The following is a 20,916-nucleotide window of genomic DNA, read 5'->3' on the forward strand; positions in this document are numbered from 1 at the left end:
ACTCCGCTTCTCTGGAAGTTGGTAGCAGGAGCCCAGGGACCCCTCCCTCCTGTTCAGGCACCCAGGGAGGGCCTTCAGTCTTCAGCCGCGGGCCCACTGAGAGGACACGGCTGCTCGGTCAGGAAAACCAGCCAGCCTCCATTTATTCATTGTTTCCTTACTTCCGCAAATATCTGCTGGACCCCTGGAAAACCCACATCACGTGGGGGTGGGACCTGGGCCAGGACGGGGGGCCTCCACCTTGCACGGTCAGGTGGAATGATGGAGCCCCTCCTGCGAGTCAGGCCCCCAGGAGTGGGGACCCAGCCGGGATAGAACAGACCAGCTGCTGCTCTCGGGGAGCCTGGTCGTGACAATCCCTGGAAACCGAATCAAGGGCTCTGGGGCAAAGCAACCATCCCGGGAGCCCTGACCCGGGGCTGGCGGCCGACAGCCTTGGCAGGCAGGTCACACTGTGTGTCTTGAGCTGAGTGGCGACATGCTGTGTGCACTATGAAAACTCAGCAAGCTGACCGCCTATGATTTGTGCATTTTCTTCGCGTGTGTTACGTTCTGTTAACGGTTTGCCTAAAATCATTCTCTTCTGGGGGCGAAGAAACCGGGAGGTATTAGTCGCAGAGAGCAGAGGTGGGTTTTGCAGGACGATGCGTCCTGGAACCCCACCCTCCAGCCTGGCACCTGTTGACGATTCTTCGATTCTTCTGTGTGCCTAAAACTCCTGCTGAGGGTTTGCATCGCAAACGAGGACAATAACGATGATGGGAGGAATGAATGAAGAGGGTAAGACAAAACATCTTTAATTTCTTTCCACAGAAAAAGAAATATGGGGGAAGAGTAGAGGTTTGGGATTGGCAGGGAGGCAGGGGGCCTGGCGAGTGGTGAGTGTGAACACGGACCATGCCTCTTATTTAGCTGTGGAAGTGAGAACACAGTGAGCTCTGTGCCCAGGATGGAGAGCGTGAACATTCTAGTTTTACACACGTGTGAGTGCGTCTGTGTGTGTGCCTAAAAACACGTGGTTTAGCTGTGAAAAGCCAAGTGGCAAACACAAGGGTCACTGGGCAAGGAAAGGCCGCTGTAGCCACTGTTGGCTCAGGGCTCCCAGCCAAATGGAACGCTCTCTGGGCCACCGTCTGCCCGTCTCCCTGAGAGCTGACGGTGTCAGATCCCGTCGCTCCGTGACAGAGTGCCCCAAAACTTGCAGGCCTGTGAAGCGACATGCATTTGGTATCTCCTTCTGAGAGCCAAGGCTCTGAGAGTGGTTTCATGGGCGGTTCTGGTTCAGGATCTCTCGTGAGTTTGCAGTCAGCTGGGGCTGCGTCATCTGCAGGCTCGACTGGGGCTGGAGGGGCCGCTTCTGGGATCACACTGCACGTGGCTGTGGACGTGGCTGTGAACGTGGCTGTGGATGTGGCTGTGAACGTGGCTGTGGGTGGGACCTCACCACAGGGCTCCTTGCACGTGTTCAAACATGGTGCCGACTTCCCCAGAGAAAGCGATCCCGGGGAGAGCCCCAGTGCTCCTGATGATCTGACCCCAGGAGTCACACATGGCATGACCAGCACTGTTGTTTGTTTTTTTTTTTTTAAGTTCATTCATTTATTTTGAGAGAGAGAGAGAAAGAGCAGGAGCCAGGGGAGGAACAGAGAGAGAGGAGAGAGAGAATCCCAACCAGCTGTCAGCACAGAGCCAGACACGGGGCCTGATCTCACCACCCTGGGATCATGACCTGAGCCCAAATCAAGAATCGATTGCTTAACCGACTGCGCCATCCAGGTGCTCCCGGCACATTCTATTCATTAGAAACTGGTGGCTAAGTTCAGCCCACGCTCAAGGGAAGAGCTATGAGGTATAAAGCTGCCCTTCTCAGAGACGGATAGCAAGGAACGTGCTGACATGTTTTAAAGCCACCACCAGTCCCTTCCAGGGAAGGCATGGGCAAGGCGGTCGCCAGGGGACCAGTAGTGGGTCCCCAGGTCAGCCACACTTCTGCCTGACTTGGCCACATATTGGGGGTTCCAAGGACTCCCCTTCCTCAGGCGTGATAATTTGCTAGAGCAGCTCATGCAGAACTCAGGAAAGCACTTTACCTACTATGCTTTATTGTAAAGGGTATGACAAAGGACGCAGATGAACACCCAGATGACGAGGTCCATAGGGCAAGGTCTGAAAGGGTCCCAAGTGCAAAAGCTTCTGTCCCATGGAGTTGGAGTGTGCCACCCCCTGTGCTTAGAGTTTTTAGGGAATATCCAGCGTGTTAACACAACCGATTAAACCACTGACCGTTGGTGATTAATCTCTGGCCCTTCACCTCTCTCTGAGGTTGGGGGTGGCTGAAAGTCCCCACTCTCTGATCACTGGTTGCTTCTGGTGACCAGCCCTCATCCCCCAACAGTCCACTCGCTGCCACAATCTCAGGTGTGGCTGGAAGGGGCTTGTTATGAATAACAAAAAGTGCTCCTCTCAACCCCCTACATGAGGAAATTCCCAGGGTTTTAGGAGCTCTTGTGTCAGAAATCTGGGAGAAAAAAAAGACAAATACATATTTCCTGTTACCCCAGAGGGGAACTAGGAGCCTTATCAGTCACAATTACACCGAGTCAGGTCGGATAGGAGTCTGGGCCACTCACCTGCCCCTCTGCCCCCAGACGAAGAAGATGGAACGATGGTGGGGACAATGTGTTTCTGAGGAAAGAGAGTGCTCAGACTGTGCCCCGAGGTCTGCTGCCCCAGCATGGACGGCGGCCATCACCGTCAGGTGCACAGCTGTCACCCTGGGATCTCTGCCACCGTCAGTGGCCCTGGTGATCCTCAGGGCCACCAGCTCCCAGATGTGGGCAGGTCACATCTCCTAGGAGCTTCCTGATCCAGCACCCGAGGGAGGCACTGCATGTGTGGAAATGGCATTACGCACCCCGACGCCTGAACGAAGGTCTGCTGAATACAGAATCGTAGGTGAGAAAGCATCTTCCTACACAAGTGCCGAGGCCTGTTCCATTGTTCTGTTGCTTCCAGCGTTGCTGTTGAGAAGTCAAAGCCTCTCTGACGCCTCCTCGCTTGCACACGACCCGGTATTCTCTCTCCAGGAGCCCGTAGAATCTTCCTTTCCCGGGTGGTGGAATCCCACGATGAAGTGCCTCTCGCGGGCCTGCTTCCCACCGCGGGGCTGGGCCCGCACTGCCCCTCCCAGGGCAGAAGTGCATGTTTTCTGTCTGGGACAATTTCCTCTTCCTGGAGCACCTGCCACTTACAGCTTGGACTTCCGGGTGGGGGTGCTGATCGCCTTGTATATTGCCTGTACTTTCCTCTTTTCAGCTCGTTGCTGCTCTGCTTTCAGAGAGAGATCTCTCCCTTGACATCCCAATCTTGTGTGAAGTTCTTTGTTTCCTCTGGCGCAGTTATGATGTCCTAGAGCCGCTGTTCTCTGAATGTTCCTTTTTTGCAAGTTTATTTCTTTATTTTGAAGGTGGGGGAGGGGCAGAGAGAGAGAGAGGGAGAGAGAGAATACCAATCAGCTGTCTGTCAACGTGGGGCTCGAACTCACCAAGCATGAGATCATGACCTGAGCCAAAATCAAATTGGACCCTCAACTGACTGAGCCCCCCAGGCGCCCCTCTCAGTGTTCTTTTAACAGAGTTTTATTCTTCTTTCGTAGATAGAGGGCCAGAATCCCTAAGGGTCTTGCTGGTTTCATTTAATTGTTTACCATTCTCTCCTCCCTCCCTCTCTTGTTTCATCCACTCAGCCTTATTTCTTTTTGTTCGTCTTGGTCTCAGCCATGTTAGAGGACTTCCGAATGTCTGGGGGCCCTGGGTGTCTGTGATTAAGCAGTGAGGCCTCTGGCTGTGACAGGGGATTTACAGTCGTTGAGCCTGGTAGGGGAGCTTGTGGGGCCATTTGTCCCCCCCCCCCCCGGGGGACATTGTCCTTTCAGGCTGGTCAGACTCAAGGGAAGAAGCTTCTAGTCTCTTGTCTGGAGCTGCATGAAGAGATGGGATGAGTCCCGACATTCACCGTCCTGCCTGTGGTGACCTGGCCACGCGCGTTCCGTGTGGAGCCGCTGCCTCGACTGTTTGTGGCTCTCTCGGGTCCAGACACTCTGCTTGCCCCAAGAACAGACCTCCCGACCTCTGCTGGGGTGACGGAGGGGCCGCACCTACTCCTCCGCCAGCTGGCCCCCTCCCCTCCACTGAGGTAGGGTCCCCGGCAGGCACATCTGCCGAGGCCTCAGAACCACCCAACGCTGGCCTGGGGATCTTCTGAACACCAGGCATGGGAGTTGGCTTGCAGACATCCTGGGAGCCCCCCGGCCTGCCCACCCCGGCTCTGAACTTGCCCAACCTGGTCATCTGCACCCGCTGTGGAAGCATCCAGAATGCCTGCACCTCAGCCACAAGGAAGACCCTTTCCAGGGTTGCCTGTCCCTGGCTCATGGTCTGTGGGCCACTGGGAGACGCGGGTGCTGCAAATGGGGTACAGAGTCTGACACGGGGACCTACCCGGGGAGGTGGCGTGGGTCAACAGTGAGTGTTGAGATGTGTCCTCTGGGAAGGTTGGCAGCAGATGCGGCTGCAGACTGAATTAGCAGCTGTGATCACCTGCCTGCAGCCTGGGGGAGGCCAGAGGGTCTGTCGGTGGGGTCTTGTCTTTGCTCCTGGGCTGGCTTCCCCATTTCGCTGTGGTGGGTTTTGCGTGCACTTGAGTAGAGATCAGTAAAATGGCCCCACGTGCCCCCCACCCCATCCCCTCCTCTGACGGGGCTTCCGGAAGGTTTCTCTGGGTGGAGAAAGGAAGGGAGGGGGCAGAGGCAGTGGGGGTGGGGGGCTATCGTCGGAGGCACAAGTAGTGCTGGCCAGTGGTGATGGGAGAGAAGGGGACAGGTCTGTAGGGTGTTTGGGGCCCAACCAGAAAGCCTGGGAACGTAGGGTGGGACGGTGGAGGTGCCAGCCAGGGCCAGATGGCCCCGCATGGAGGTGTGCCACCCTGTCCTCCCAAGCGCCCGTGTAGCGTCTCCCAGGCTGCCTCTCACCTCTGTGTAAGGTCGGTGCCCGTTGGCAGCGTGATGGCTCTTCAGGGAACAGGGAGCCAAAGCCCCAGCTCTGCAGTGGGAAACACCACTCTGAACCGTGGGATGGCAAGGCGGTGCTCGCTCACTCATTCGTTCACTTGTCCACCCTTTCCCTCTTGCACAGGCTTTGTGGAGACTGGCAGGCCTGGGCTCCGGCCAGGGGGGCGGGCGATCCCCGCCCACGGGCTCCCAGCCCTAGGCACGCGTGCCCGGCACGAAGTGGGTGCCTTTCAAGACTCGGACTTTCACAGTTATTTAAAAACAGTCTGAATGACGGAACACTTTACAAAAGAAAAGTCACCTATAATCCCTGCTCTAACAGCCTGTCTTCACCGTTCAGTGTTTTCTTCTGGTGTTTCTCTCTCTCTGCGCATGTACACACACCCATACACACCCGTACGTGTGCACATATTCACATACTCGCATATGTGCGTGTATGCATACACATACACATATTCTCCTTTTGTATGTACCCTGTGCACGTACGTTCTATATATCTTCTTTATATATATATATATATATATATATGTACTCTATATATGTATGTGTGTATACATAGATATTATACATGTAAATGTAAATATACAAGTAAGCAAATTTAATTTAAACGAATACTCACTGGTTTACCCACCAGCTTTGTACTTGTCATTTTTATTGTCTGGATGATATCCCAATCTGTGGCTATAATATTATTTCTCAAAATATTCCTTGGATACTGAATGTTTGGTTCATTTTCAAAGTCCTATTCTCTAAATCTGCAGGTGCTTAGCAACCGCCCCCGCACCGGCCCTGGTAGACCTGGGCCTCACCATGTACAACACAGACCTGCCCCCAACACACACGGTGTGGGGGCGGCAGGCAGTGAGCAGGTGACTAGACAAAGGACGGTCACAAAGGGAGTGTGCGCTGAGGGAGGGACACAGCGGCGGCTCTGGGACGGGTGGACAGCTGTCCTCATCACATGGGAACGGGCTTCCGCTGGCAGGGTATTTCTCTCCAGGGGGCTGAGGCGCCCTGGCTGGGCTGCGTGAGCACATCGTGCGGGTTCACCTGTTATCAAGCACCTTGGGGCCAGTGTGTGGGTGGCGGCTGGGGAAACTCTGCACGTCCCTGCGGCCCCTGTGAGAGGCCACCAAGACGGGCTTTCGGAGTCCCGTAAAACTCGGCGGAGGTGCAGCCCTCAAAACTGTGCTCGAAGCACCGGATCGCAGTCGGTGACACAGAGCGCCTGTCCCAGGTACGCCTATGAGGCATGAGTTCAGTCCAGTTCAGATTACGGGCGGGATCTCCAGTCCTGATTTGCTATCTTGAGTCTCTGGCCAGGAATACTGCCTTTTCCGAGCCCAGCGGGCACGTCTACGGGCAGCAGGCTCTTTACCCACATGGTGGTAACGTCTGGACCCTGAACCTGCCCGGCCCCCTCAGTCCGCCACACGGGCCCGGGCACGTCAGGGCAGGACAGGCACAGGGCCCGGCACAAATCAAAACTCAGACCCCTTGCTCGTAACTTGTTAATAATTTCAAAACAGTGACAATGAGCCTCCAACCACGCGCTGGCCTGTCCACAAGGCCTTTGCTGCCTCTTTGGGTCAGAAGAGCTGTTGTTGATATTCTGGCCTAACTGTGTCCCCGCGTTGGGGAGAAAAAAGTACTCACCCCATTGCTAACAGGGGTAAGGGACTTTTTCCAGGGAACCAGCCAGCAGGGGGGAGGTCAGGCGCAACTCTGACCACAGCCCCCAAACGTGTGACTTACGGAGGCCAGAGAGCAGGAGACGTGCCTCAGGGCGGATGGAGGAGACACCCCGAGGCACTGGGCCCAGCCTCTGACGGGACCCTTACCGAGAACAGGCCAGGTGATCAGCATGCGACAGTGGCCCCAGCACCAGCACGTGATGGCATCTGGAGACAGGGTCTTACAGAGGCGATTGGGTTAAAATGAGGTCACAAGGGTGGGTCCGACCCCAATGTGAGTGGGTCCTTATGAGAAGAGATCAGGACACAGATACACGCAGAGGGAGGGCCAGGTGAGGACTATGGCGGGGCGGGAGTGGGGAGGACAGAGCCAGCCCCGCCCCTGCCTGGTCCTCGGACATGCAGCCTCCAGGACAGAGAACGACAGCTTGCTGCCTGAGCCGCCCCCCTGTCCACCGCGGGAAAACAGTGAGGCTGGTGTGTGTCTGCCAGACCCGTGATGCTGGCTCATTCCAGCACGAACCGCTCACGTGCTTGGCACACAGACGCTTCAGGGTATTACAAAGGCGGCCGCCGTTCCAGAGCTGGACGAGCCAGACAGACTTCGCCCCCGCAGAGAGACAGACAAGAACAAGTAGCCACAGGATCGCTGCGGGAATGTCAGCTCTGGGCCGGGCCCACCTGGGAGGCCGCCCTGGTCACTTGTGTTACTGTTTACGGTTCCAGATACCCCCCGGGGAAGGTTCCAGGCGATGGGAACGCAGGCTGGCACCCGGCCGGGAGTGAGAGACGGAAGACAGGCGCGCAAGCCCCTGCCCGGCCTCCCCCACCCTGCCTGGGTGGGGTCCTTCTGCAACCCCCGTCCATGCGCGGCACAGGGCGAGCGAGCCTGGGCCTGCGTGTGGTGCTCCCTCCCAATCCCTGTCTCTGTCTGTCCCCGCCAGGAATGTGACCCACCCTCTGAGCCTGACCGGACCTTCAGCACTGCTGTCCCAGGTAGGCCTGCCCCTCCCCCCCCAAGGGGGACCTGGAGGTCTCGGGAGTGACAGCCAGACCCCTGAGAGGCCGTGGGCCGTGGGACCCTCCTCCTGCTGTTGTCCCCACCTGAGCTTTCCTGGGCTGGGGACACGTGTCCCAGCTCTGCAGCCCACACGTGGCAAGGCCTGTGGCCACTCCCTCTCTCCCCATCCGGGCGTTCTACCACGGGGTCCCTGCAGGTGGGGGCTCTAGCAGCACCGACATCTTCTGCCAACAGCACTCCAGCAGCTGTGCCCTACACAGGGTCCTGGGTCCCGGGCCCCCAGCCACGACCCGTCTTCTGACTGTGGCAGGTGCCGTGAGGAAAGTAAGGCACGGTGCTGTCCGCGTGGCCTGCTGCCCCCCAACCGCCTGACTTCCTGTCTGTCCCTCACACCCTGCCTGCTCCCGTCTCCGCCTCGTCCTGCTTCATGCTCCACGGTGGTCACCCCGCCTGAGGTCACCTGCTTCTGGCACGTGATCTGTCCCTCCCACTGGAATACCCCCCTCAGACCCCCATGCCAGGACGATGTGCACCGTAGAGATGACCCACAACAGAGCTTTCTCGAGTAAATGTCCGACCGGACGAGGAGGTGGCACTGAAAGGGACGTATCATGATGAGGAAACAGACGTGCCAAGGCCCTGGGGTGGGGATGAGCTGGGCCCTAGGACGGGGGAGGAGGGAGGAGCCCATGGGGGTGCAGCAGAGGTGGGCGGGCCCAGACCTCACGCTTGGACCATACTGGGGGCTCTGGGGAGCACTGGAGTGCTCCCAGCAGAGACAGGAGCACGCTGTCCACTTCTGGGGGCCATTCCCACCTGCGGGTGTCTCCCTTCCAGCCAGTGTGACCGACACTTCAGGCAGCAGAAACGCAGGGGCACGGAGCTCCCAAAGCAAACACACCCCTTGAAGAGCACATCGAAACCCCACAGAAGTGGTTTTTATTTCAGTGCGCACAGCGCTCTGCATGTCCACGAGGACAGGCTGTGTCTGCGGGCCCAGTGTGGGCAACACCTGGACCTTTCGGTTTTTCTCGGTCCTAATGTGACCAGCTTCCGGGGATGGGAAGCGTGTCCTGTCGGTCCCTCTCAGGGCGGGTCACCGTGAGCACGAGTGGGAACTCGCTGGCATCTGTTGATTCGGAGATGGGAGGGAGGGTCCGCTCTCAGCTGAGGCCGCGTCTACGGGGGCCTCCCCTCCCCCGGTGCTGCCCCGCAGACCCACGCCGTGCTGGATCAGGAGGGGAAGGTGGGCGCCTCGGCCAGCGGGCGGGCCATGCTCTGGATGGCCCACTGCAGGATGCCGTCAAAGGAGTGCTGGAAGACAGGAGCGCAGAGGACTGGGAGACCTGCCTGAGCCCCCAGGGGACAGGTGCACACACCGTGGGTTCCAGCGTCCCCTGGAGTCACGAGCATCCCGCCCCGCCTAGTCACAGGTGGGGAAACTGAGGCCTGAAGCACCACAGGGCACGTGAGGTGAAGGAGGACTCCTCTTTTGGTGCTCTGCCATAGCATCCTGCAAACACGGGGCACGGCCGCCACGGCTCTTCTGCCTCCGTCTTCTTCCCGGCTCCGAGGCAAGACCGGTTCTTCCATCGTGTGCTCCCGCAGGACGGAGGGGGCACGGGGAGACCCAACATTCCAGCATAATGGGGCGACTGCTCCCTTTCTCCAACGGCATCAGGCGACCGCCCCGCCAGAGCCACAGGGCCAACATCCAGTGCCCGGGGTCACCCTGAAAGACTCCTGCACTGAGACCCACCCGTGCCCAGCCCACCGCACCGGGCAGGGCCCCACAGCCCCAGGAGGCCACGGGCGGGCCACCTGGGTGTGGGAATGGCTGGAGGAGTCTGACCTCCTGTCAAAAGAACATGGAACCCCAAAAAGGCCCATTTCCTTCACAGCGACTATAGCTGTTCATCTTAGGGTGGAGAGGCTGGGGCTGGGAGGGGCCGTGAGAGGTCCACCGGAGGCAGAGGTTCCGGGGCGCCCACCCCCCCCACCCCCAGGGGGAGTCATGGCATCAGAGTCAGACTTCAGCGGTGCTGGTGCTGAGGTCCTGCAGCCACTGCCTCCCCCCCCCCCCCCCCCCCCGATCTGGGAACTCTGGACCAGGCTAGAAGCAGAAAGGGCTCAGGGGCTCCTTTCAGCTCCTTTGTGCACTAGGGGCTCCCGCATATGCTGGGGGGCCAGAGCCGTGCCCGAAGCAGCCTGGGCCTGTGGTGCTCAGTGCACCCAGCAGGGTCTCCCAGGCCCTCCTCTGGCTCCCGTGCTGGCTGCTTGGGGCTGGGGGGAGGGGGGGGAGGGGAGGAGAAGGAGGAGCCCCAGCCAGGTGACGCATTACCTCGCTTAGGAGGGATTCCAGGTCGTCCCTGTGCACACCCGGCTCGTGACCAGCAGAACCGTCCCCTGCCTGCAGCCCAGGAAAGGGAGGTCAGCCCAACTCCTGCACCCCTGCCGGGCACAGCTGGAACAAAGCGGGATGCCCTGCAGAGGCAACAAGGGTCTAGGGGACAGTGGCTAATGCCAGGACAGAGGGCATGCTGCCCCCAGCAGGGCCCTGGGAGCTGAATTCTAACACCCAGCTCCTGCCAGGGTCGTGGGCACGAGCGAGCTTGGGGCTCTGGAAGCTGTCTGCCCAAGGCCCCCAGGCCTGCCTGCCTCCACGTGCTGCATGCAACCTTCTGGGGAAAGCCAGGTGACTCAGAACCAGCTAGAAGGGACCGTTGGGGATGGAGAAACTGAGGCCCAAAGAGGAAAGCGTCTGGTGTGGTGCCAGCCATTCATCCATCCGACTAGCATTGCCAGGGCCAACCGTTCCCCCTCCCACCCAACCCCTCCCTTAAGGGGCCAGAGCCCGGCAGCAGGCTGTCCATGAACAGCCTAGGAGGGAGAGAGGACCATGCTAAGTGGACCCACATGAGACTGCCAGGTTCTGGCTCAAAATAGCCAAATCTGAGCTCCTAAACACAGGCCCTTGGAGGCAACATCAGCCCCTGGGGCGTGAAAAGGGACCCAGCTCCAAGGTGGGGGCGGGGGGAGGGGGCTGCTGGGGAAAGCACTGGGGCCACACCCACATTTTCAGGACAGCCCCTGGGAAGGGAGCCAAGGGGCTGGGACTTCTTAGTCTCCAAAGTCGTTACATTTTACATCACAAAGACAAGGGGGTCTTTGCTAAATTGAGAAAAGAACCCAAGAGTCAATGAAGAAGCATCTTCTGGAGGGAGGGACCCTCTCTGGGGCGGGGTGGCACCCGGCAGGGTGCACACAGGTGTGGGCTGAGCCGTGGGCGAGCACGTAAGCCCCCTCGTGGGCAGAACAGGGGCCCCCCGTGCCTGGGCTGGCATCGCACAGGCACAGTGTGTTCGCGGGAGGATGCGGCGCGGCTGGGGAGCACGACGGGGCACCGGTGGGGTAGGACTTGCCACCACCCAGGGCCCTGAGAGGTTCTTGGGGGTGGGGCGGCAGGGACACGGTCAGGCAGGGTGAGGTGCGCCACCTCGAGGCTCCTGGGAACACACGGGTTCTGAGGGAGCCCGGGGTGACTGCTGGGTAGGAGGGCAGAGGGAGGCCACTTCTCCCCGACGGCGACGGCTCCTGGCCGCAGGATGGGGCTGGACAGGGCCCCGGCGCAGGGCCATGGGGGGACTGGGGTCACACTGGGGAGTCAAGTGGGCTTGCTCATCCCCGGTGGAGCCTTCTTGCTGCGGCCGCTTCACCCCCCACCCCACTGTGGGGATCGTGCGCCCCAGGCACTGGGAGAAGGAGGCCTCGGGGGAGCCCTGCGCTGGGAGACCAGGGGCCTAGGGGGGGCCCTGGCTCAGTCATCACCAAAGAACAGCCATCCCACAGCCGCTGGTTTCCAACACACGTGATCCGAAGGGAAGCTATTTAAACAACTAAATTGTATGAAACAGTGAACGCAGGGCCACGGGGCGCGGCGCATCCGCCAAGCTGGCACTCGAGTGTCCCTGGAGGTGTGCTCGCCACCTCGACCCCGCGGGGTCCCCGCCTCCCTGGGCAGCACTGACCTTGGCGGGCCCGGGCGCGGCTCGGGCGGGGGTCGGGGCGGGCGCGCCCTCCTCGGGGGCCGGGGCAGTGTCTCTGGAGCAGGATCGGCAGCGCGGGACGGCCCTGCGCACAGCGGAGGATGGTGTCGTGGGCTGCCGGTCCCCCGCGGTGTCCCTCCCGGTCCTGCGCCCAAGCCGCCGCACTCACCCGGGCCGCGCTGCGCCCGCGGGGAAGTGGCAGCGCCAGTGGAAGGCGGCGGCGCAGTGCGCGCACCGCAGCGCGTCCGCGCCGTCCCCGCACACGCCGCACCGCGCACCTGCCGGGCCCTGTGAGGGGACAGAGTGGTCACGGTGGGGGGGAGGGGCGCCCACGCCCTCTGCCCCGCCCCTGGGAGCCCAGCGACACCCAGCACCTTTGCTCTGCAGTCCCGAGACACCTTGCTCCGCCTTAGTGGACCCGGACCCCCTTTAGGGCTGGTCAAGGGGACCCCAGAACCGCCTCCCTTATTGTCCTGCCCCTGTGAGGGTGGGCTGGGGTAGGGATTCCAGGAACCGGGGCGGAATGTATCACCCCTGCTGGAATCCCTCCGGGAGCCTCCCCTCCCTGGTTCTGCGTGCACAACCCCTGCCCCCCAACCCCCGTCTGGCTCCTCCTCCCTCAGCCCTGACCCCAGCCCCCCACCTGACTACTGCCCCCCTTCCCCGCATGTCACTCCTCCTATTTAGGCTCCGTCTGGTTGTCCTGCGGGCCCTGAGCTCCCAGAAAACAGCCACCCCCACCTCAGCACCCCCTCACCTGCTGCCCCTCGGGGCCCACACACAGTAGGGGGCGCAGGGCTGAGGGGTTCAGCACTGGCAAGGGGGCTGCAGAAGGCGGGGCCAGCAGGTGCTTGTAGGGGCCGGCAGCGTCCATCCCGGCTGAGGGCTCCCTGGACAGCCCCTTGGCCTCTTCCCCCGTCAGCTTCAGCCCCAGGAGGACCTGGAAGCAGAGGGCCGGTGCTTGGAGAGGCCACGGTAGCCTGTGCCTCACCACCCAGGGAGTCAGCGATCACTGGGACCCGGGAAAGCCCCGGGGGCTGGCGTGGGAACCCCACATGGGGTTGGAAAGGTTTGGGTGAAGCTCCTGGCTCTGTCTCCTCAGCAAGGTACTTGACCCTTTTGCCATCTACAGACGGGGTGCCCGTGGCCCTCACGGGCTGTCAGGGAGGACTCCGGATCTACCTGGACGTGTGTTGCATCATTCCTGTCTCTGTTGCAACAAAACGCTTAAAACATTTTTAGAGAATGTTATTAGTAGCCAAAGTGCATCCCCTGAGCCGGGCGACAGAGCCAAGGCCCCACATGGAGCCATTTCCCAGTGTTAGAAGCCAAGCTGATGAGGCCAGCCCGGGGGTGGGGAATCCCGGTTCCAAGCCTGGGGCCCCACCCATAGGAGTGGCCGGGAAGCCGGGGGGGGGGGGGGGGGGGGGGGGGCGCTGCGGGGGGCCTGGGCCTGGGCCCGGGCGTACCTGGGTCTCCGCGGGCGGCTCCTGGGGCTGGGGCTCCTTAGCCTGGGGAGGGTCCCGCTGGCCTCCTCCCCGGAGACAACTGTAGCACCTCCAGGTCCCACTGCTCACGTGGCCCACGTGGTCACCAGCCAAAGACATGCAAGGGGGACAGAGGGGACCACAGACTCCCAGATACACAGGCAGGGGAGGCCTGAGGTCTCCTCCACGTTGCCACTTTCCTTTCGCAGATGGGGAAACTGAGGCCCAGGCTGGACAGTGGGCAGAGCCAGGATGGGAGGACTGCCCCGGCCAGTGAGCAGGAGGGCCCGGGAGGCTGGGAGGCTGAGCCCCGGGGGTCGGAGGGGGGGTGGCCCTCGCCAGTATGGTCAATGTTCCCTCTGCTGAGCCCCAAGAATCTGGACATCTGTTGACCTGCAGAGCCCCGTGCGTGGCTCTCGCTGGCCTTGCCCTCCCGACGGGGCCTCTCTGAACTGGGGACCCACCCCCATTTCCGCAAGGGGGACAGTGCCCAGCAGAAGGGGACACGGTCAAAAGCAGGAAAAAAGAGAAGATGACCGCCCCACCCCTGGAGGCGAATGATGACCTCGGCTGGAACGCCCTCATTTAGTGACAAGCATCAGAGACAAGTGGCCTGGTGAAGGCCACTCAGGGAGCAGGGGCAGGGCCAGGGCTCGAAGGTGGGTCGCTTCTCCCACGCAGGCTCTTCCCCGCCAGCTGTGGTCACCCGTGGGAGCTGGCAGTAGAGGGCAGGACACGGTGGGCGGGGGGAAGGGAGCGCCAGGAGGTAGACGCGGGAGGACTCTGGCCCTGCCCAGGACGGGCACCCACTCTGCCCGACTTCAAGTAGGACCTTGTTTGGAGGAGGGGGGCCGGCTGCTTGTGGGACTGTGGGCTGGGGGTGTGTGGAGAGATGGGACAAGGTGGCCGCTCTTCACTGGGGGGCCTCATTCTGCTTCTCTGCCCTCTGGGGCCCTGCCGGCCAGGCTGGGAGGACCCAGCCTGGGTGACCCGAACAGAGACACTTCCGGGCAGCCCCACACCCAGGTCAGTCGGGCAGAAGTGGCCGTGAAGCCAGCTGGGGGCGGAGAGCGGCCTGCCGGGCTCACCTGGGAATCTCCCGGAGCGGCGGGGACAGGCAGGCCAGGTGGAAGGCCCGGGGGCAGCCGTCACAGCAGATGAGCTCCCCGCCGTCCCGGCACACGGCACACTCATCCTCGTTCTTCTGACACGGGCAAGACACGCGTATCCTCTGGGAGACCCGGGGCGGCGCGGCGCCCTCCCCGAGAGCCTCCCGCAACAGCTCCGCTGCGGCATCCCCAGGGGCCCCCTGCCTGCCCCCAGCCCTCCCCCACGACACTCTCCCTCTTGGAGACCCTAGTCCCCTGCACGCACCCCCGGGCCAGGCCATCCCTCTTGGGAGGACGGAGCCTCCAGAAAGCCCCGCTTCCCGTGGGTGCCTGTGTCCCCAGCAGCGTCCACACTGCCCGCCCCGCACGCCCTTCTTCACAGCGCAGCGGAGCGATGGCCGGCGGCGTTGCCATCAGCCCCAAGCACCCGCCGTCCCCGCGCCTGGAGCCTGGACGCTGCCTGTGCCCCTGCCCGAATGGCACCACAGGGCCCTCCGGGATGCCTCCTCCAGGCCAGGCCGCCCTGCACAGCGATGAGCTCGCTCACTGTAATCACCCCTGATCCTGCCAGCCGGGAGCTTGGAGGGGGGCAGGGGCACACGGGTCCTGCTCCCTCCTGGGCGCCCGGGGCCCAACAGCGCCTGGCGGGGGGCCGGAGGCGGTCAGATCTGTGGTGGCTTCTGTGCTGTGCTGGATGCTCAGGTCCCTGGCTCCCAGGAGGGGCCACCTCCCTACCCGCTGGCCTTCTGGGAGACTGTGAGACCGGGGACAAGGGCACCCAGCTCAGACCCGTGGTTTTAAACACCTGGTAGGACTCACTTTCTCTGAGTTATTTGAACACAAGTTGTGTGTTATCAGGAAAACTGTTACTAAACAAGGAAGCTCGACCCTGTGAACAGAAGCTTAAGGCTCCGTCCTCATCACCCAAGGGAGAGCCCTGGACAGGGGCAAAGGGGCAGAGGGACCCCCCGTGGACGGTGGAGACGAGGGAGTTCCACTGTGGCCTGGGCATTACCTGGTGGGGCTGGGGCTCGCTGGGGAGGGCGGGAGGGGCCTGCACCCTGCCCTGTGCGCCTGCTCTCGGGTCGCCTCCACCCTGCTAGGGAGAAGGGGGCGGGTCACCGGAGTGCGGAGCGCCCTCTGGGCAGGCCCAGCCCCAGCTGAGCTCTGTGTTGGGGGGTGGCTATCAAGGGCAGGGCTTACAGGGGCGGAAGCCTGGGTCCCCTTGGCTCGGACCAGGGTCTTTGGGCCACCGCTACGGGCCTTGTTCTTCCCCGCACCGGGGTCTTCGAACTTGCTGGGAGTATAAAACTCCCCCCCAACCTGGATGCACTTCTTGGAACCACCTGGGAGGAGAGGGTGGCTGACCTGGGAGGCCCAGGAGGGTGGGGGGCAGAGTGGGGGGACAGAGGGGGGGGGTGGAGTGGGGGGGCACTCTGCAGCTGGCTGCTCCCCACCCCCCACCGCCCCAGCCCCAGGCAGCTCTGGGACCAGGGTCCTGGGCACAGCAGGGGTCCTCTGCAGGGGACGAAGGGGGTGCTGCACCTGGCCAAGCGTGTCCACCTGGAATCTCAGAGTGTGGCCTTATTTGGAAGCAGGGTCTTTGGTGATGGGATTAGTTAAGATGGGCTCCCGAGGGACACTGAGTCCAGTGACGGGTGTCCTCAGGAAGAGTGGAGAGGATGCAGACAGATACAGGGAGGACACCCTGAGACTTGGGGGCAGCGGCTGCGGCGGTGGGGCCCGTAGCAAGGACTGCTTGCGGGGAGAGGCAGGAAGGACTCTGCCCCGGGGCCTCCGGAGGGAGCACGGCCGCCCACGTCTCCACTTTGGAACCTCCTGCTGTTTTAAGGGCCCGGTGCGTGGCCACTGGTTATAACTGCCATGGTGAACTACTTCGGGATCCCCGGGACCCTCCCTGGGGGGTGAGACCAGGGCCCGCATTGGCTCCCGGGAGCCAGCTGGCCCTGGCCGTCCGCAGCATCCCCGGCCAGCGTCTAGCAGGAGGGAGGGGAAGAGGGTGGTATGGGGGTGGGGCAGGTGCTGGAGAACTTCCCGGAAGGGGATGAGCCCAAGACCCTGAGGGGCCCCTCAGGGTGGGCAGAGTGACCCGGGAGGTGGCCCTGGACCGCCGACCTCCCAGAAGCCCAGGAGCCCCCACCCTGAGGGACGCCCTCGGTGCCCGTCCCCCCTGCAAAGGTGGCCACCTGCGCGCCAGCTGCACGTGCACCCGGGGCCTGCGTCCCCCTGGCAGCACCCTGGCCTGGCAGTGCCGTCTACCTGACTCAAACACCTGCTGGATGAGGATGCCCTCCACTGCCCCATGGGCTCCGGGGACGTCCCCAGACGACACGGTCACGGCTCTCTGGACCGAAGTGGACGACATGGTCTGAATTCCTGGGGAAGGGAGCACAGGGCGGGGGGCGGGGGGGGGGGTCATCGATTGGAAAGATGGCCCCTGAGCACCCCCTCCCTGCAGGCCGTGGGGAGTGAGAGGCGCCTGGGCTGTGGAAGCCTTTCCTTCTGTCCAGGGCAGGCCTTGGAGGGGGCCCAGCCCCTCCACGGACAGACAGACAGCCAGCCCATGTGTAAGTGCAGAAACAGGCCATGGGTGTGTGTGGGGGGTGAGGCTGTGTGGTGTGTGTGTGCGTGTGGAGTGTGGCATCCGAGCTGACCTAACACAGCAGGCAGGGCCGGACAGGGACCCCCAGGACATGGCCCCGGGCGGTGCTGGGAGGGAGGCCGGGTTCCCAGGGTCTGTCTTCAGGTCAGGTGACTCAGGTCTCCGGGACCCCGCACCCTGGGGCAAGGAGGGGACAGAAAGGGGCCAGGCTTCATCCGGCTGAGGGACCAAGAAGGATTCTGCGGAGGAAGCAGTCTGGGCCGGCCCTGAGGACGGGGACACCGAGATGGGCACACGTGGGGTAACCCGAGGTGCCCCTCTTTCCCCAGTGAGGCTGTGCAGCCAAGGCTGTGGGGTGACATGCCAGGCCTGCAGGGTCCCGGCTCCCAGGACAGGCCGGCAGAGGGTAGCACCCCACGGGGCCCTTGACTCGGTGACCCCAGCCCAGGAGGTCGGGAACCTGGCTCACCGTTCCCCAGCAGGGGGCGCTGCGGCTCTGCGTTGCTGTCCGGCTTCCTGGGGTGCTTGGCCTTTGCCTGGGAGCCTGCAAGGGGAGTGTGCAGGGGGAGCCACACCAGCCTGGGCCTCCGCTCCCCACGGAGGTGGGGGGCGGGGGGGGGGGTGAATGCTGGCAGCCAAGGGCGCATGCATGCGGGCGGGGCCTCCCAACTCCCGTGGTCCCCTTGCTTTACCGGCTCTGGTGTCCCCGTCAGTAAAAGGAAGTGACCCCCACCTGCCTACTTCTCGGGGTCCTGGGACGAGGGCCGGCTGGGCTCACCCACGAAGCACCCACAGGGATTCTCCGCAGCCCCGGCGGCTGGCCGGGGCGGTGGGGAGAGGGGGGCTCCACCGCAAGGCAGGAGGGGGACGGCCAGTGGTGTCGGGCCGTCTGTGACCGACCAGTACCTCCAACCAGATACCTGGGTTGGAGGTGCCCCTAGGAGACAGTGCCCCGGGTGGGGCGGCCCTGGGCTCCTCCAGGGCCTTCCTCTTGGAGGGAGGTCTGGGCAGCAGCACTGGGGCCTTGGGGCCCGTCGGGGGCTTTCTCCCCTTCCTCGGCTGGCTGAGGTCCACGTCTGCGGGGCGAGCAGGGACCGGGCCTCAAGACCAGAGCCGACGCCCTGGCGAGGTGCGCGAGAGCTCGGCCCTTTGACGCTCAGGAGCCAGGACGGTCCTCGGTGGTGTCGGGGGCTCCCTGGCCACCCCCCTCCCTTTTACAGTCCGGCTGGGATGACTCCAGCCGCCCCCGGCTCCCGCAGATCCTCCCACAGCACCCCCCCCCCCGACCTTTGGGGAAACAGTCTAGGATGGGCTGCAGCCGGGCGTATCTCTCCAGATTGTAGTCCTTAAAGAGAACCCTCCAGAAGTCCAGGATGGCCGCTGCGTCTTGGGTCAGGAGCCACGAAAGGAGCGCGTGGAAGGCCTGCGGGCAGCCTTCCTTCTCCTTCAGGCGCAGGGTCTCCTGAAGCGAGAGTGGGGGCTGGGAGGCCCCACCTCCTGCCCCCCCCCACAGCACCCGCCTCCTGACCCCCGCCACTCCACACTCCCCCCTCCTCCTGACTCCCCCCTCTTCCCGCCCCCCCTCCTCCGTGGCACCCCCACCTCCCGACACCCTTTCTGTCTTTCTGGAGGGCAGAACACCATCCCAGAGGGTGCTGCAGGTGACCTGGGCACCGTGTCCATGCCCTCAGCTGGCAGCGGGCATGAGGCTGCCTGGGGGTGCTGGGGGTGAAGAAGGCCCGCCTGGAACTCATCCTAGGGGAGCCCCTAGCTTAGAGGGCAGCTTGAGGAGGGCTGGGCAGGGGCGCTGGGGAGGCACAGGAATTCGCCCTGGAGACCCTGTGCCTTCTCCTCTTCACCAAAACAGCCCGCCCACACCCCCCTGCCTTCCCCCCCACGGGCGGGGCGGGGTCCGTCTGGAGCTCATCTTGCCAGACACTGGCTGGATGGAGGGCAAGGCTTGGGGAAGGCGAGGGGGACATTGGGGGTCTGTCTGGGCCCACCTGGAACTTGTCCTCGGGGACCACGTCGTGGTCAGCCAGCGCGTGCAGCAGCGGGAAGGCGCTGTCCACAGCCATGGCGATCTCAGTGCGGTACAGCCTCAGGAGGTGACGAAGCACCGTGTCCCCACCTGCCTGGGCCTCACCCGCCGTCGCGGGGTCTGGGGGCGCGGGGCTGGGGGCCCCCTCTCCCCGCCTGGGGTCCCGCGGCCTTGGGGTACCACTGGACTTGTGGGGTGTCTGGGCCATCTCTGCCTTCTGGCCCCCGCGCTGCCCCTGACCTGCCGGGCTCCCGGGCGGGCACGCCTGGTCAGGCGCACCTGGGGGGGCACCTCTGTGAGCCAGAGCCCCGTCTCTATTATACTAGGCTCCCCAAGGACAGAGCAAAGGCCGTGTTTCCCTTGAGCCAATCAGGGTGGGAGGGAGGGGCAGGGATGGAAACTTCCCTGTGACCCAGTAAAGAGAAGGTCCCATCCGTTCCATTCACACCTGCCAGCAGGCTGCTGGCCTCTCTTTCTTCTGTAAAGGAAGCTTCCGGACCAGGGCCCGACCCCTCCGTGAGAGGGCTGGGAGGGCTGTCAACTCCCCAGCTGTGGTTCTGTTCAAATGGGAGACAGCCAGGACAGATAGGTGCCCTTGGCCTCACCTGGGGCCCCGTGTCTTGGGCACCAGCAGGCACTGTCCAGGTGCTCCGGGGACCGTGGGGCGGATGGGGGCAGCGTCCCAGGTGGGGAGGGGGCATTACCATCCCCACCGCGCCAGCTCAGAGCCCTGGGGCCGGGCTATAGGGGGGGCAGATGGAAGAGTCCCTGTCTGATGGAGGACCGGGCATATGACGAGTGTCAGTGGGCACAGCAGTGGGCGTCGCCTGGAGGCTGTGTGATGTTGGGCGAGTCATTTTCCTTCTCTGAGCCTCAGCCCCTCATCTCTAACTTGAGCACATCCCCCACTGGGGGACCCAGCTGCCCCCTACCCTCCCCTTCCTCCAGGTGTGTTAGAAAAAAGGCAGCTGACCCCGTGGACTGAGGCCAGTGAGTGCCTTGTCCCGCTCACAGCCCCGGGGGAAGGGAGGGACGCCCCAGGAGCCTGCTAGGGCTGGCGACAGAGGCTGGGGGGTGGTGTCCCAGAGGGGGTTGCAGCAGAGGGGGGCCGCATCCCAGGCTATGGCGGGCAAGGGCCGGGGACTGGGGTCTGCAAGATGGTCACCCATGGCGGCCCAGTGTGGCGGGGGGCGGAGGGGCCAGGCCGTCCCTGGGCCCAGCCACAGAGCCACAAGAGGACTTCCGGAAGAAGGACCTGGTCAGGCTGGGGCGGAGCTGGAGGTGAGCGCAGGTGCTGGGAAGCCTGGGGTCAGCACAGCGTCACGTGCAGAGGGGCCAGGATTTCTATACTGACATGGGAGCTCGGGCTGGGGAGCTGACACGGGAGTCCTGTCTCAGTGTGTCCCCCTCTCCAGGCCGGGGTCCCTGGGAGTTCAGTCCTAGACAAGCTGAAGCTGTCCCAGGGCGGTGTCCTGGGGCGTGTGGGAGCAAGATTGGGCTCGGTGGGGCGGGAGTGGTGGGGCTGTGGGGCTGGTCACCTCAGAAAGCTGGGCCCTGTGAGGGCAGTGAGGCTCAGAACAGGCCGGGGCTGCCATGGAATGTTCTGGGGCTCTCGCCGGGGAGCAGGGCCCTTGGGCTGCCCGCCTCTGGGGCTCCGAGCCCCCGGGCTGCGGTGCTGTGGGTGGTGGCAGTGGAGGTGTGGGACTTGGGGCGGGCCCGCCTGTCCCGCACTGTGTGACCCGCAGACACCCAGAGGGGACGCCCCCTCGGGCCCACACCGGGGCTGCCCTCTCGGAGGGCACGGGCTCGCCCCAGCCCGGGCCTGGC

The 20,916-nt window shown here is 63.2% G+C and overlaps 1 protein-coding gene across 1 annotated transcript; it reads right to left on the reverse strand.

Annotated features, from left to right (window-relative positions):
• Nucleotides 1–8,687: 8,687 nt before the first annotated feature.
• AIRE (autoimmune regulator) lies at nt 8,688–19,297 on the reverse strand. Its single transcript, XM_043595960.1, has 14 exons — nt 19,052–19,297; nt 18,336–18,510; nt 17,969–18,124; nt 17,518–17,592; nt 16,706–16,822; nt 15,629–15,771; nt 15,441–15,521; nt 14,405–14,520; nt 13,299–13,398; nt 12,587–12,769; nt 11,999–12,117; nt 11,812–11,914; nt 10,125–10,193; nt 8,688–9,097 (listed from the first exon to the last, which is right to left on the reverse strand). The coding sequence occupies exons 1-14, from the start codon at nt 19,295–19,297 to the stop codon at nt 9,017–9,019; spliced, it is 1,764 nt and encodes a 587-aa protein (XP_043451895.1). The 3' UTR covers nt 8,688–9,016.
• Nucleotides 19,298–20,916: the final 1,619 nt, after the last annotated feature.

The sequence above is a fragment of the Prionailurus bengalensis genome, chromosome C2 (genome assembly GCF_016509475.1).
Source record: "Prionailurus bengalensis isolate Pbe53 chromosome C2, Fcat_Pben_1.1_paternal_pri, whole genome shotgun sequence".
Classification (NCBI taxonomy): Eukaryota; Metazoa; Chordata; class Mammalia; order Carnivora; family Felidae; genus Prionailurus; species Prionailurus bengalensis.

Bases quoted from the DNA above. Each gene is read 5' to 3' on its own strand.
- AIRE (XM_043595960.1), bottom strand. From the start codon at position 19,297: ATGGCCCAGACACCCCACAAGTCCAGTGGTACCCCAAGGCCGCGGGAC. The intron at 15,772-16,705 runs GTAGACGGCACT...CTCTCCTCCCAG, and splicing joins CCAGCAGGTGTTTGAGTCAG to GTGGTTCCAAGAAGTGCATC. The intron at 15,522-15,628 runs GTAAGCCCTGCC...TCTCCCTAGCAG, and splicing joins GGACCCAGGCTTCCGCCCCT to GGTGGAGGCGACCCGAGAGC.